A 13,020-nucleotide genomic window follows, 5' to 3' on the forward strand; every position below is an offset into this window, starting at 1 on the left:
AAATCTGGATAGAGAATTTAATAAGGCTATAAAAATCAGGATCACTGGCTATTAGATAGGATTTTCTACGTATCTCCATGAATGGCTTCTGGCAAGGTTTAAAAAAAAAAAAAGGGGGAAGAATATTTGGTGCTGAGTCTGCTGACCAACGGCAATGCAAAAGAAATTCTAACAGACACTGGGTCCCAGCTGGGCAGTGACATTAATTGCCCAAATCTCACGCTTGTCTGTGATGCAGCTTTCTCGTTCAATCGCTTTCTCTCTTTCTCTCTCTCCTTCTCACTAGCTCACTCGATCTCTCACTGTTTCTCTCCACCCTCCCAGGGGATTTAAAAATGCAGTATTTGAATTTTGTGAGTGGTAAAGCCTCTGCCCTAGGACCCATTTGACAAATGAGAAGCCGTGCAGCATCAACACCAGCCGACTGAGCATCAGTGAGTCAATCTGTGTGCTAGTCAGCAAGCTCCTGTTGGGAAACGCCGAGCTCGCTCTCTTCGCTGTCATTGAGGAAGTTACACTGACTCTTCATTAAGCTGCAGGCTTTGGTTAAATCCCTTGTTTTTGTATTCTATCCAGTTTAAGCGGTTTCCGTTTTAATTTGCCTAGTTGCCTTAGCTGACAAATGAACGCACATTTTCAGCGGTAGGATAGCAAAGGGGGAAGAAGGACTTTTCAACTCTAAGAATACCCACAGCTAAAAGACCATTTAAAACCTGCTGACAAGACAGGACAAACGTGCTTGCATGCTAGCCCCTTCACTTGTTCTACGTCGACTCCAGAGCAACACCATGCAGCATCCTCTGACGGGTGCAACCTGTGTGGCACTGCCGAATGTGGGCATGTGTCCACAGCTCTCTTGTGCCTTGACTTTTATGTACTTGCAGCAGGTAAGCTCCTTCTTGCTTTGCTCTCTCTCCCTCTCTCTGTTTTTTTTTTTTTTTGCTAGTTCAGCTTTTTCTGCCAGGAGTTGGACTTTAACCATTGTTTTTTTTACAGCTGTTTCAATCTGTGCCATTGCAGTTTTGGTTGCTTGTGATATAGGAATCAGAAACTTCATGTTGTTTCCCTTGCTATTTTTTTTTTGTAAGACACTGTAAAAGAGCTGTTAGGAAGCAGGGTAGCACAGATTGTTGGGAATGGAAGCTGGAATGTCTTAGGTTGTGAGGTTAAGATGTGAGTGTGCTAACATCTCGGTACGTCTAATGCATGTACACGGTGTGCTCTTTATCTGATCATCATGTATTCAGTCTCAAGCATGTAGTGCACAAGAAACATAACCTATACAATAAACGATAGCACACGTTGCATTGTGTTTCATTTTGCTAGTCAATATGTCATGCCTGTGGGTTTCATAGATGTGTAGTACTTGCTGCAGTCACAGGGGAAGGCTTGCTTATTAGTAGTTTTTAAAAAGACACTCAAGCATTATTTTGAATGGTATGGCATTTTTTTTTTGAAACTTGAATAGCTCTATGTTCCTTCTAATAATATGATAAAGAGAGAGAATGGATTTCCTGCATGTGCTGTACTGGTATCACATGAAATTAAAAATGCCTTTGCCTGTCTGATGGAATTTGCTTTATTAAATGTGATTCTGTGTTTGCCTTTGTACAAAAATACATCTTGATGTGAATCTTGTAAAAGGTGTCTATTTTCTAATCTCCAGTCGTCTTCACCTGATACTTAAGTCCTCTTCACAATGCCTAGCTTTGTGCTAAAGGTTCTGCATAATCATAAATGGACCTTTATTCAATACAGTCACTGCAAAAAAAAAGGGCTGCTTTTAAAATATTGCCTTACTGTATACCAGGATTTTGTGAAATATAATTCGTACACGGTTAGAATTTCTATTTTTTACTTTATATGTATACCTACATTGTGTAGAATTCATTATGTATTGTGGGCGCATGTATATTTACTGTGTTTCTTCATGCTAGTATAGTCAAGGATATACATACAGATACACACTTGATTTCTAGACACCCTCAGTTGTGTACATGGTGTACTCTTTATTTTCTGTCATTCTATATTTCACTTACTGTTACGCTTATAGTCAGCTTATTTTACTTTGTGTTTCAAAAAAAATAGCAGAGCAATTGAGAGCTGAGTATATACTCTCTTGGTCTGGCTATGAACACTTTTAAGGTGAATTTGACCTTTTTTATTTTCTAACTTATCTCTGTATCATCTGATATGAAGTATGTATAGCACACCACCGTAACTGTAATTTCATAAACCCTGCCCTCATAACAGTACACCCAAACTAACAAGTAATAAATAATGTGTGCTGTACTATCTGTGCATTTTTCTTGCTCACCAATAATTTCATGAAATAATGATAGATCTCCTGTATAATGTATTCTCATGGTTCACCTGGTATCCTGAAATAGTCTGGGCTTTTTGCTTGTGTAGGAGTGAAAAGACAGTAAACAAGAGTTTCAGCTCTTCCTCTTTACCCATTGGGTTTTGTTGTCACTTTTGCCTACTCTAATATGCATAGTAAAAGATTTATGTGCACATATATTGTGAATGAGTTTTGAGGAAAGGAGAGGCAGTACATGTTTTTGCATTCAGAATCTGAATTTGCATTTGATAAATGCTAAATACATCAACTTTCATAGATTGTCTTTTTAATTACCTCCTCCCTAATAGCAGGCTGTCCTTTTACTTTTGAATAAATCTTTCATTGATTATAACTGCTCTGCAGCTCACTCTGGAGTGGTTTTTTTTTTTTGTTTTTGTTTTTTTTAGAAGCTAGCTTCTTGTTTGGTGCAACTCCTGCTATCATGGTGAATACGCTTGTTTATCAACCTGAAATGTATTAATAACTGGAAATATAGGTAAAGGAATTTGGAGATAGGAAAGTGTTTCCAGGTGAAGGGTCAATATGACTACACAGGGAGGAATCAAATGAACATTATTGTAATTAGACCTTAATGTAATGATCATTTCTTTCTATCTGCATTTGTACAAAAACATTTCTTCATCTATGTATAGTTCAAGGCGCAGATGCACATTTCTACCAAAAATAGGCATACATTGAAACCTATGCAAATCTGAAGGGATTAAATTGTTATTTAAAGATGCATGCATTTGATCTGCTGAATTGTAAACATAATCATTTCTCTCAAGAACCTATATATGAAACAGAACCACTTTTTTGTGATAAAAAATATTTGTATTCATCATCCAAACTAATTTAGCAGATCAAAAAAGAAAGTTTTTAATATTTGTAAGAAGTGTCAAATTGTGTATAGTTTTACTTGGGTGTCATGATGCGTAGTGCTTTTAGCTATAGATCACCAAAACAGAATTCATTCATTAACAATTTTTTTTTTCACTGCAGAAGTCAGTCTGCTACCAAGTAGTTTACTTTATTTTGCAGCTTTCTAAAAATGGATTGATTCATTTTACACAGATTTTCTATAAATTACAAAGTGGTACAGCATTAGAAAGGGCTACATAAACACCCATCATATTTTATAAAGCAATATATATTTTGGTAAAATAGTCCTTTTGAAAATGTAGGGAGTTTAAATGCATCATGTGTAATGGTTATTATTATTTTTTAATATTATCAAAAAGCGTATTATAAAAATGCAAGAATGTAATGTCATCATTTCGCTACAGTTCCCCTTATAGTTCATTTGTGAATTGTAAGTCCCAACTGAATTCTATATTTTACAAAATATATTTCCTTTTAAACATACATGCACCACCATATGGCAGGAATTGCACCTGTGTTTATATTCAGTGAGTTTTTTGGAAAGTACACTTAAACGCCTCTGAAAACTATTTTAAATGTTGCAGGATAGTTTTTTATTTTTTCCATGTATTTTTTTTTTATTTTGAAAACCTTTGCTTTAAAAAGTGCAACACTACTACAGATACTAAAGTAAATAGAGGCAATAATTTGATTTTCACGCAACTGTGCTTTTGCTGCTCATTTGTATGAGGCTCATAAAATGTGTGCAATATATTGTACACACCACGTGACCTGTTTGCACTCTGGCCAGACAGTAATAAGTTATAATATAATGGGGTATATTACTGGAAGCTTTTATAGTCAGCTTCAAAAAAGATTTACAGTCATTTTAAGCAGGAGTAACAGTTATTTACTAAAAAATTATGCACTAGTGACATCTGCACAGACCCATGTATTCTAAATAAGGGAATAACATTTATACAAATTGAGATGATCCTTTCTGATCTGTTTATAATCAAGCTTGATCTATTTAGGAGTATTGTGATGACCTACACCCTCTTGCACTCATACTTTGAATTTCTCAATTTAAGTATTTCCCTTAAAAATCGCCAGCCATCATCCATGAGGGACAAGCGTGATGTGACAGTGCCTCAGTTTTGATATATTATTTTTTTTAAATGATATATATATATATATATATATATATATAATTTTATTTTATTTATTTTTTTCAATTAGCCTGAAATAACATTAAAGTGGCCAAAGGTAGTAGCTGGCATAGCTATATTGAATACATCTCTACAGAAACAGTTTACACCATTTAGCTCTTAGACTCCTTACCAAACTCATAGAAATGGTACAGACTTGAATTGGACACTGCAATGGTTAATCCATTCTTATGTGTTAATTCAATATCCTATGTTTTTGTGTGTTTGCATAGGTTCAGTACTGTATACTGACAATGCAATAGGTTTGTGCTGATCTATTTACTAGGGGCGATACCTTTGGAAAAAAAAAAAATAGATGGAGTTTACAGGAGGTACGTTAGTAAAGTTAGATTTGCTTGTATGTGAATTTTCTGTGCTGTTTGCGTGCCCCTCGGACATTAATGTTAGCATTAATAATAATGTGCCTCTTTTGGTTTAGCAAGAAGGGTAGTAGAGCAGCAAAATAACCCTTGGGATGCACTGCAGTCCTGACTGTATCTATACTATTTGTATTTTGAAACTTCTGTAAACATTAATTCTAAGCCATGGTCAAATGACCATCTGTTCAAGTGCACTATAATAAGTTATCTTATAGTGGGCCATGCCCCTGCCAACATGCTAGAACTGTTAATTTGTGTTCCTCACTTAATGATGATACATAGGGTTTATTTTACAAAATGAAGTCATCTGTAAAGTGGGAATAATTTAACTAAACTGGAGACATTGCTCAAACTGGACATACCTAGATCGAAAGCAATTGAACTGAAACTTCCAGATCAACTTTTTTAATTAGAAAGTAGTGTTCGGTAGATCATTAATGGCGGCTGCGACTGGTCATCGAGAAGTGCTTAAACAGAAGAAATTTGGCATTTGAAAAATGCTGGCTTTGCAAGACTAGGAATCAGCTGCATAGGCCCATTACCCAAAGGAAATAAAAACGTAGAGCTGTTACTGCGTTCTTTAAATAGTCTACGTGTTAAGTCAATCAGCATCTTTTGTAACTTAATTTGTGGCTTTGTCACTGGGAATCCTTTCCAATTAATGAATGCGGCAAACCTCAATCTACTGAAATTCAGTACCCGTGCTACATATTTGTTGGTAAATGTTTACAAAATGAATATGTTTCTTTATTTTGTTTTTTCTTGCATTAACCTGTAGGGAAAGAGTTAAAAAGAAACAAAATCAGCAGCAGTTTTATCCCGGAATAGACATTATTATTATTGACAATGATGATTATAGTTATCACTATTATTAATAATATTTCCACTGACAAATTAAAGGGAAAAGTACCAATAACTGGTATTAATGTGTAATGCATGGTGTGTTGCTTCTTCCCATCTTTAATATTTTGTCATGTTTGTATACTACATCATTAACTATTTAGAGTAAATCTCTTATTTGTTGTATAAGGGCTCCTGCTTCAAAAAAGATTTAGGTCCCATTTATACTTCTGTACTAAGGATACGTTCTAAAATGCATGAACGGCTTTATGTGCACTGCGTTATGGTTCCATTCTTTGTGAATGGCACCCCAGTGCATTGTACATTAGAGCACAACGCACCGCAGCACACCACAATGCATATACCATGCTTTGTGGTGTCCTGCAGTGCTAAAAAAGAGTGATGAACCTATTTCCATCTGTTGTGGTATAATGGCAGCTCTTTCATAATAAATAGACTGCCTTAATGCAATGCATGTTAAGACGTGCTATAACGCGCGTTAATGTGTGTGTATTGACGCACCGCAATGGAATGCCTGAGTGTAAATGTTCCCTAAAAAAAAAAATATTTAGCTATGAATGATCACAGGGAGTGTGGAGCTAACTTCCCTGTCTTTTCAGTAAGCTGTGTTTTAATGATATGTTGGAGTGATCTGGCACATAATATGTAACAATTTAAGGCTATAGTTTCATAGGTTACTTGTGCCGCAGGAACATAATCACTGCGGCAAATCACCTAAAATGTGAACCCATATGTTTTATTGAGCTTACTCTGCAAGTGGCTGTAGCAGTTGATGGTGAAAGTACTGCATGTGCTATCTGCACTGCAGTCTAATGATGCTGCAGGCAGATTGCTCTATGCTGCTGCTTGTTATTGCAATTCCCATTTGGCAAGGATACCGCCAGGAATCTCAGCAGTGACGTGGAAGATGGGAAAACCCCCACATCCCCCAGCATAAATTATGATCTCATACCGGAGAAAAATCGTAGCTCCAAAACAGGGTTTGTGGGAAACATGAGCATCATTCTAATGGCAGACACTTTGTTCTATGCCTGAACTGGAATGCTGCTTCATCGTACTGTGTTGACAGGACTTGATTACATAACCATGTCTGATATAAGCAACATCACCCCCAGGACCAAGGGAGGGGGGATGCCTTGGCTGCTCATTTTTATCTTTTGCTGCATTGTACTTGCGTTTTATTAGACATTGTGCTTTTAGGGATACTAATTTTCATTCAAAGCTGCGCATTCACACATGTAGTCAATATTATAATGTCCTTTTACATGTTATCAATCACTAGCATAGACAGATTAAGGAAAGTAAAAAAAAAAACTAAAAAATCTCCAGGTATGTTAACTATATGAATATTGTTATATATGTACAACATCATAAATATGTGTATGTATATATATATATATATATATTATAGAAAGAGAGAGAAAGCAAGAAAGAAAGAAAGAAAGAAAGAAAGAAAAATAGATAGATAGACAGATGGATAGATAGATAGATAGATAGATAGATAGATAGATAGATAGATAGATAGATAGATAAAGAGATAGATAGATAAAGAGATAGATAGATAGATAGATAGATAGATAGATAGATAGATAGATAGATAGATAGATAGATAGATAGATAAAGAGATAGATAGATAGATAGATAGATAGATAGATAGATAGATAGATAGATAGATAGAATAAATACATAAATAAATTATATATATATATATATATATATATATATATATATATATATATATATATATATATGTACAGTATATATTTTTTTATTTGTTATATATCTACAACATTGTAAATATGTGCACATGCATATATATATATATATATAAAGTATAGAAAGAGTGAGAGAAAGGAAAGAAAGAAAGAAAGAAAGAAAGAAAGAAAGAAAGAAAGAAAGAAAGAAAGAAAGAAAAAATGAAAGTAAGAAAGATATATAGATATATATATATATATATATAATATTTTTTTTATTTTTTTTTATTTATTTATTTGAATTCATTTTTTTATTTATTTTCATGCTGCATACAATTTATATTTAGGCTATTATAGTAATTTATTATGTGGGCATTTTTTCCATGCAAATTGTTATTTCTTTCATTTAAATATGTGCAGCTTTTTTTTTCACTGGTGTATTATTCTAAATGACTCATTGTGGGAATTTGTTTTTGTTTTGCTTCTTTTTTTTTTCTCTCTCATTGTTTTCACATGAGAAGTGTCAGTGCTTTGCCTACTTGACTGAAAAGGAGCCCACATTACCACTAATGCTCACTCACCATCTGTTTTTCTTACAGCTGGGCCTTGAATGATTGTCTGGGGCAGAGACTAGATGTTTTTGTTTTGTTTTGTGATTAATGTAACCTCTATACAGTCATTTGACAAAGAAAAAGCAACCACTATTTATTCACCAAATACATGGCTCTTATTGTCTGACAAATGACGCTTTGTAAATCAGCAAAACTGCATGATTATATGATTAGGAGGCCAGCCTATTCACCACAGAGGGCAGTGTTGTGCTCCCAGCAAATGAAATGCATATAGTCTGCCTCTAATTACTACATCTGGAGCTACCATTAAATGTCATAGTAGTAATATTCTTGTGTGTTTTGCTGATTTATTTACAAACTTCATAATAATATGGAGATCCCTTTGTTGGGATCCTGTGTTTCATGGACTGCAGCAACTAAAATGAATGTTGCTATCAACCGCAGAAATAGATATATGTGCCTGCACGCATGCATAGCTTATTTATGTAGTGCCAACATAAGCATCGCTTTACAAAATTATAATTTACAAAACGTAAGTGAAGTGCACAATGTCATACAAAATCATAATAGCAAAGAAATAGCTCAGTGCCGACGTGTTACTACGCAAACAGATTGTAAACTCTTGCAGAAGCTTTTCACTTATTGGTTGCTACATATGTTATTCCTTTTATGTTGGTTATGTAAGTTCCCCAGATGATAAATCACAGAGAAATATGTTGGTGCTATGTAGACAAAGAGTCATAATAATATTTATAATAAAAATAAACACATCTGACAGATAAATGGTGTTCCTGAAACAAATGCAGATCCAGCATATGAATAACCTGCTGTTGTTTTATATATATATATATATATATATATATATATATATATATATATATTTAAAATAAAAGTGGGTATATTCAAATAATAGAAGCACAAATTCATATGCTGGTGTATCTAATATTATGTATTTACACTTGTGGAGTATCTTCGATAATTGCAACTTCCAAACGCAGGGGAAGAATAATATGCAGACTTTTCAACCGGACGTACCTACAACGTCAATAAATGACGTATTTGGGACAAATGACAGCTGCAAATTAGGAATCAATGTAGAATGTATTTATTTTATTCATAACTTAATGGCTTTTGTATTATGCTGTTGTTAGCGTTCTGTCAGAACCCTAGCAGTATTGAAGGCAGCTGCATGCTTAATATTTAATACATTTAACCCTCTAATGTAAAAATCTCTAGTTACATTAACCTATACATTGCCTTTGATTACATTACTATCCATTATATCATGTTTTACTAAATACTCATACACCCATTTTATTTTCCTCATGTTATATACCCATTTATTTTTACCATTACATCTCAGAATTATCTTTTAGCCCCCAGCTCATCATTCCTGACCATGTTTATTACTCTTTTATATCTTTTGTAAGTCAATGTAAAAATTAAGAACACTACAAGTAGTCGATGCTAAGAGTAATGCTGTTTATTTCTTTTATCACAAATGAAGGTTCTTGCAGGCACCCCTGGACACTCAAGCAGTAGATAATTAAGTATGGCATTATACATTAAAAAAAAATATTTGCATTTTATATTAGTAACGCAAAGGTAGCCTTAACAATGGAGAGCAAACAATGCCTGTAAACTGAATTTGCTTAGATCAGTTTACTGTCCGTAGATGTAACATACAAATTGATGTGTAGGAACCAGTAAAATGCATCTAAACTTTAACCCTTTTATGCTAGTTACCCATGTTTTGTTGTTGGTGAGTATTCTGTAATTAAACTGTTCCATATCTGCTGAGTGTGAAGATCTGTATATGCAATACCATATCATTAGTTAGGTCTATTAATGCTTTGAACAACAGACAGCAACAACTTAATCTGAGTTCTCCTAACTTTAAACTGTCCAGTTTTTGGAAGTGATATAATAGCTTCTGGTTTCCGCGGTGTGTTAATGAGAGAACAGAAAGAGGCATTTCTTGATCTGATAATACACTTTATTTAGAAATGCTTGTAAAGGATAATTGTTTAAATCGAGAGTAGGAGCTGTGGTCACTCCAGGTATCAGTTGTCACAAAAGCAGACAATTGTCAGATCTCGCTCTGCAGTTTATAAAGACACAACAGTGTATAGCAAGCTTTAGCTTTACTGATTAAGGTCTTGGCTTATAACATAGAACAAATACCGATGATCAATCTTAATTCAATTTCACATCAAGCAATCAGAAATGACTTTGCAGCTCTTGAGTACTGTTAGGCTACCGAAAGCTAATATTTAATTGGACGCTATGGGTTATTGTGCATTGCCATTCTTTGCTGTTAGATTCACTAGTCTCATTAGCTGACTTGTAAGCCAGTCTCTTGTTATAGCAGCAACTTCACTGAAATGCAGTGCATACAATTATATTTTCTAGAAATCACCGTAAGGGAATTTATTGTATTATTTATCTAGCCCAGATAAAGATTTTCCTCCTCACAGAGAGCGCTATATATTATTACAACTCGGTCTTTGCCTGTCACATAATGTATCCAAAGAAATTCTATTGTGCCATCTCTGTTTTAAGCCTTGGCAAAATCCTGCAGGCTTTGAGGTGAAGGAAAAAGTGACAATGGCTTTCTGCAACCGAGTATATCACTTTGCATTAAGAGCCATAATGACATTAGCGAGAGCTGAAGCTGAACGTTTCCATATGAAAAGATCCCTAAAGGTCTGCAGTCTTTTCAAGGAATTGGTGAAATTGATTTATCAGTTTGCAATTGAAGTATTTAATGCATTGGATTCTCCTGAGGAAATCTTGCCATTCCTTTACTATCATCTCTCATTTGCTTTCCTACTAGACCAATGCACAACCATTTTGCTTCTTCTGCATTATACTCTCTTTCCTGGCACTGCTGTAAATTTAATTAGACAGAAAGCAGAGCTATAAGCTGAAAGCATAGCTCATTAATATGCTGAGCTTTTACAGTTCAGTGTGAGCTATTTACTATCTTAAATCCAAACTGCAAACTTTTACTTACATGCAATCATAAGGAAGTCACAGATATGTCAGTATTTCAGCTAATGCAATCAAGATATGAGCCTATATTTCATTTATCTTGTGCCGCTACTGAAATGTTGCATATGAATGTTTCTAAAAGAGTTACCTAATAGAATGCAGGAAAATGTCTACTCAAGTGGATGACACCACTGGAAAATTTCTATTCAAGTGGCTGAGAATTCTCACTTGTATAAATGGCAATCAGCAAGTTCACTAAAAACATCCATTTCTGATCATAAGTATGTAAGTCAGCAAGTTGTGGATGAGCTGAAATCAACCTGTGTCAGAATTTCTGTCAATAATTCTTCTAGAAAATGCATTTCTGCCAGAGTAAGTGAAGTGAATTCAAAATAGAGAATTAAAGTGTATGTAAACTCCAGCAATTAACTTCTTTTTTATTTTTGGTTTGTTAAGTATACCATTGAAAGTTTTTGTTGTATCTGTGCAGTAAGTGCACAAAAATACCTTTTGGTCTTGGAATTTGGAGCTGCCCTGTATCCTGTCCATACTTCCTTTACTATCTCATGGTGGCTGACTAGCTCTCATACTTTGTATCTTGGACTACAGATCAATGGACTACAGATCAATTAGTGCTCATGTTGTAGGGATGAGAGGAAGAGGGCCCAATTCAGTCGTATAGAATAGAAAAACTTGGGAGGGCTGATGCCACTCAGTCCACAAAAATGCTTTGTGTTGTCAGAACACTCTGGGACTTGGTGACAGAAGTTTTGCAAACAGCACACACAGGGGGCATTTTATTCTCCGCTCTTCTCCACTGAATGCTGAAGGGAAGGAACCCAACCGCAAATTGAAACCAATGTGATAATATGCACCTTCAACAACCAGAAGCAGTCTTCAATGCCTAGAAGTTTAAAAACAGATGCTAACAATTAATGATGCTATTCTAATTATCAAGTTGTCTCTGATTATCTATTTTTCAGTATTGCATTAGCTGGGAAAGATGTAATACCCTTGTTTTGTTTTGTTGCAATCCATTGCTGTCCATGATCCAGGTATAAATTTCATGTCACTTCCTGTTCCTTTGACAGTGGGACAAGAAATAAAGGTAGCAGTTGAAACTGGGGCAGGAAGACATAGACAGCGATACTAACCTGAAAAGGGTTCCAAATCCTTCAATATTTTGCAAACAAAGCATGTTCCGTTGCAGTTGTGTTCCTGTTCTTACAGAAAGTGCTAAGAAATTTACCAAACAGGGACATGCCTAACCTTAAAGGGGTTATACTTCCAAAACTAAAAAAAAACGTTTTGGATGGAGTTGACCTTTAAGCAAGCATGCGTATTCCAGAGGAGGCATTATAGAACATTGAGGCAATGATGGATACCAGTCAGAGGGCTGGAAAAAAAGGGATTCCTCCATTCACACAATCGAGGAATATAGAGGAATCCTCGCCCTCTAAAACATTGTATTCCAGCATTGGGGACTCTCTGCTGACAGAATACACTGGTTAACAGCTGCAGCCCATTGGTTGCAGCAGCTGATCAAGCCTGCTCAAAAAAAGTTGATCATTAGATACATATCTGTTGAGTGGGAGCAGCCATACATGAATTCAAATATTTATCCATCTATTGTCAGCTTAACCATGAGCAAGGAAAAATGATGTTTTATTCTAATTTCTCTTAGAAATATTAACTGGGTATTTTAGGTAAACATACAGTAGCTTTGCCCTATTTACTGAACCAAATAAACATTCACTTTGTGAATTGAACAGTCTCTACTCCTTTAGCAAACCAACCTCAATGAGCTAAAATCAACATTTCAAGATCTAATATTATTTTCTAATTAACCTGTAATAATTCTATATTTAAACAACATCTATCTGTTACGTAAAGTGAAGAGCTTCATTAATATCCGATATGGCACTGTACAGTCACATATGTACACATGAATATAGTGATGGAGGAGCTAAGAGTCAGCTAAATTCAACATTTCAAACACTTGAATTATCAAGCATGAGTAGATTAGCTTTCCTGGGCAATACACAAAACAAGTCTCAAATGCTCTGAGCATCCCCGAAAAGCATTTCTTTGAAGAATAGGTGTCAG

At 34.9% G+C, this 13,020-nt stretch overlaps 1 protein-coding gene across 2 annotated transcripts in view; it reads left to right on the forward strand.

The window, feature by feature from the left end:
* The first annotated feature begins 257 nt into the window (after window positions 1-257).
* The window catches only part of RBFOX1 (RNA binding fox-1 homolog 1), a 1,043,447-nt gene continuing 1,030,684 nt past the window's right edge, over window positions 258-13,020 (forward strand). The window contains exon 1 of one of the 2 annotated variants that reach the window (XM_089692050.1): window positions 258-887. In XM_089692050.1, coding sequence (XP_089548176.1) covers window positions 744-887 — 144 coding nt within the window. In that variant the 5' untranslated portion in view covers window positions 258-743. The remainder of the gene's footprint in view (window positions 888-13,020) is intronic. The other variant, XM_089692041.1, reaches the window with a different exon arrangement.

This window comes from Staurois parvus, unplaced genomic scaffold (genome assembly GCF_062004578.1).
Source record: "Staurois parvus isolate SC_StPar_1 unplaced genomic scaffold, SC_StPar_1.0 ptg000022l, whole genome shotgun sequence".
NCBI lineage: Eukaryota > Metazoa > Chordata > Amphibia > Anura > Ranidae > Staurois > Staurois parvus.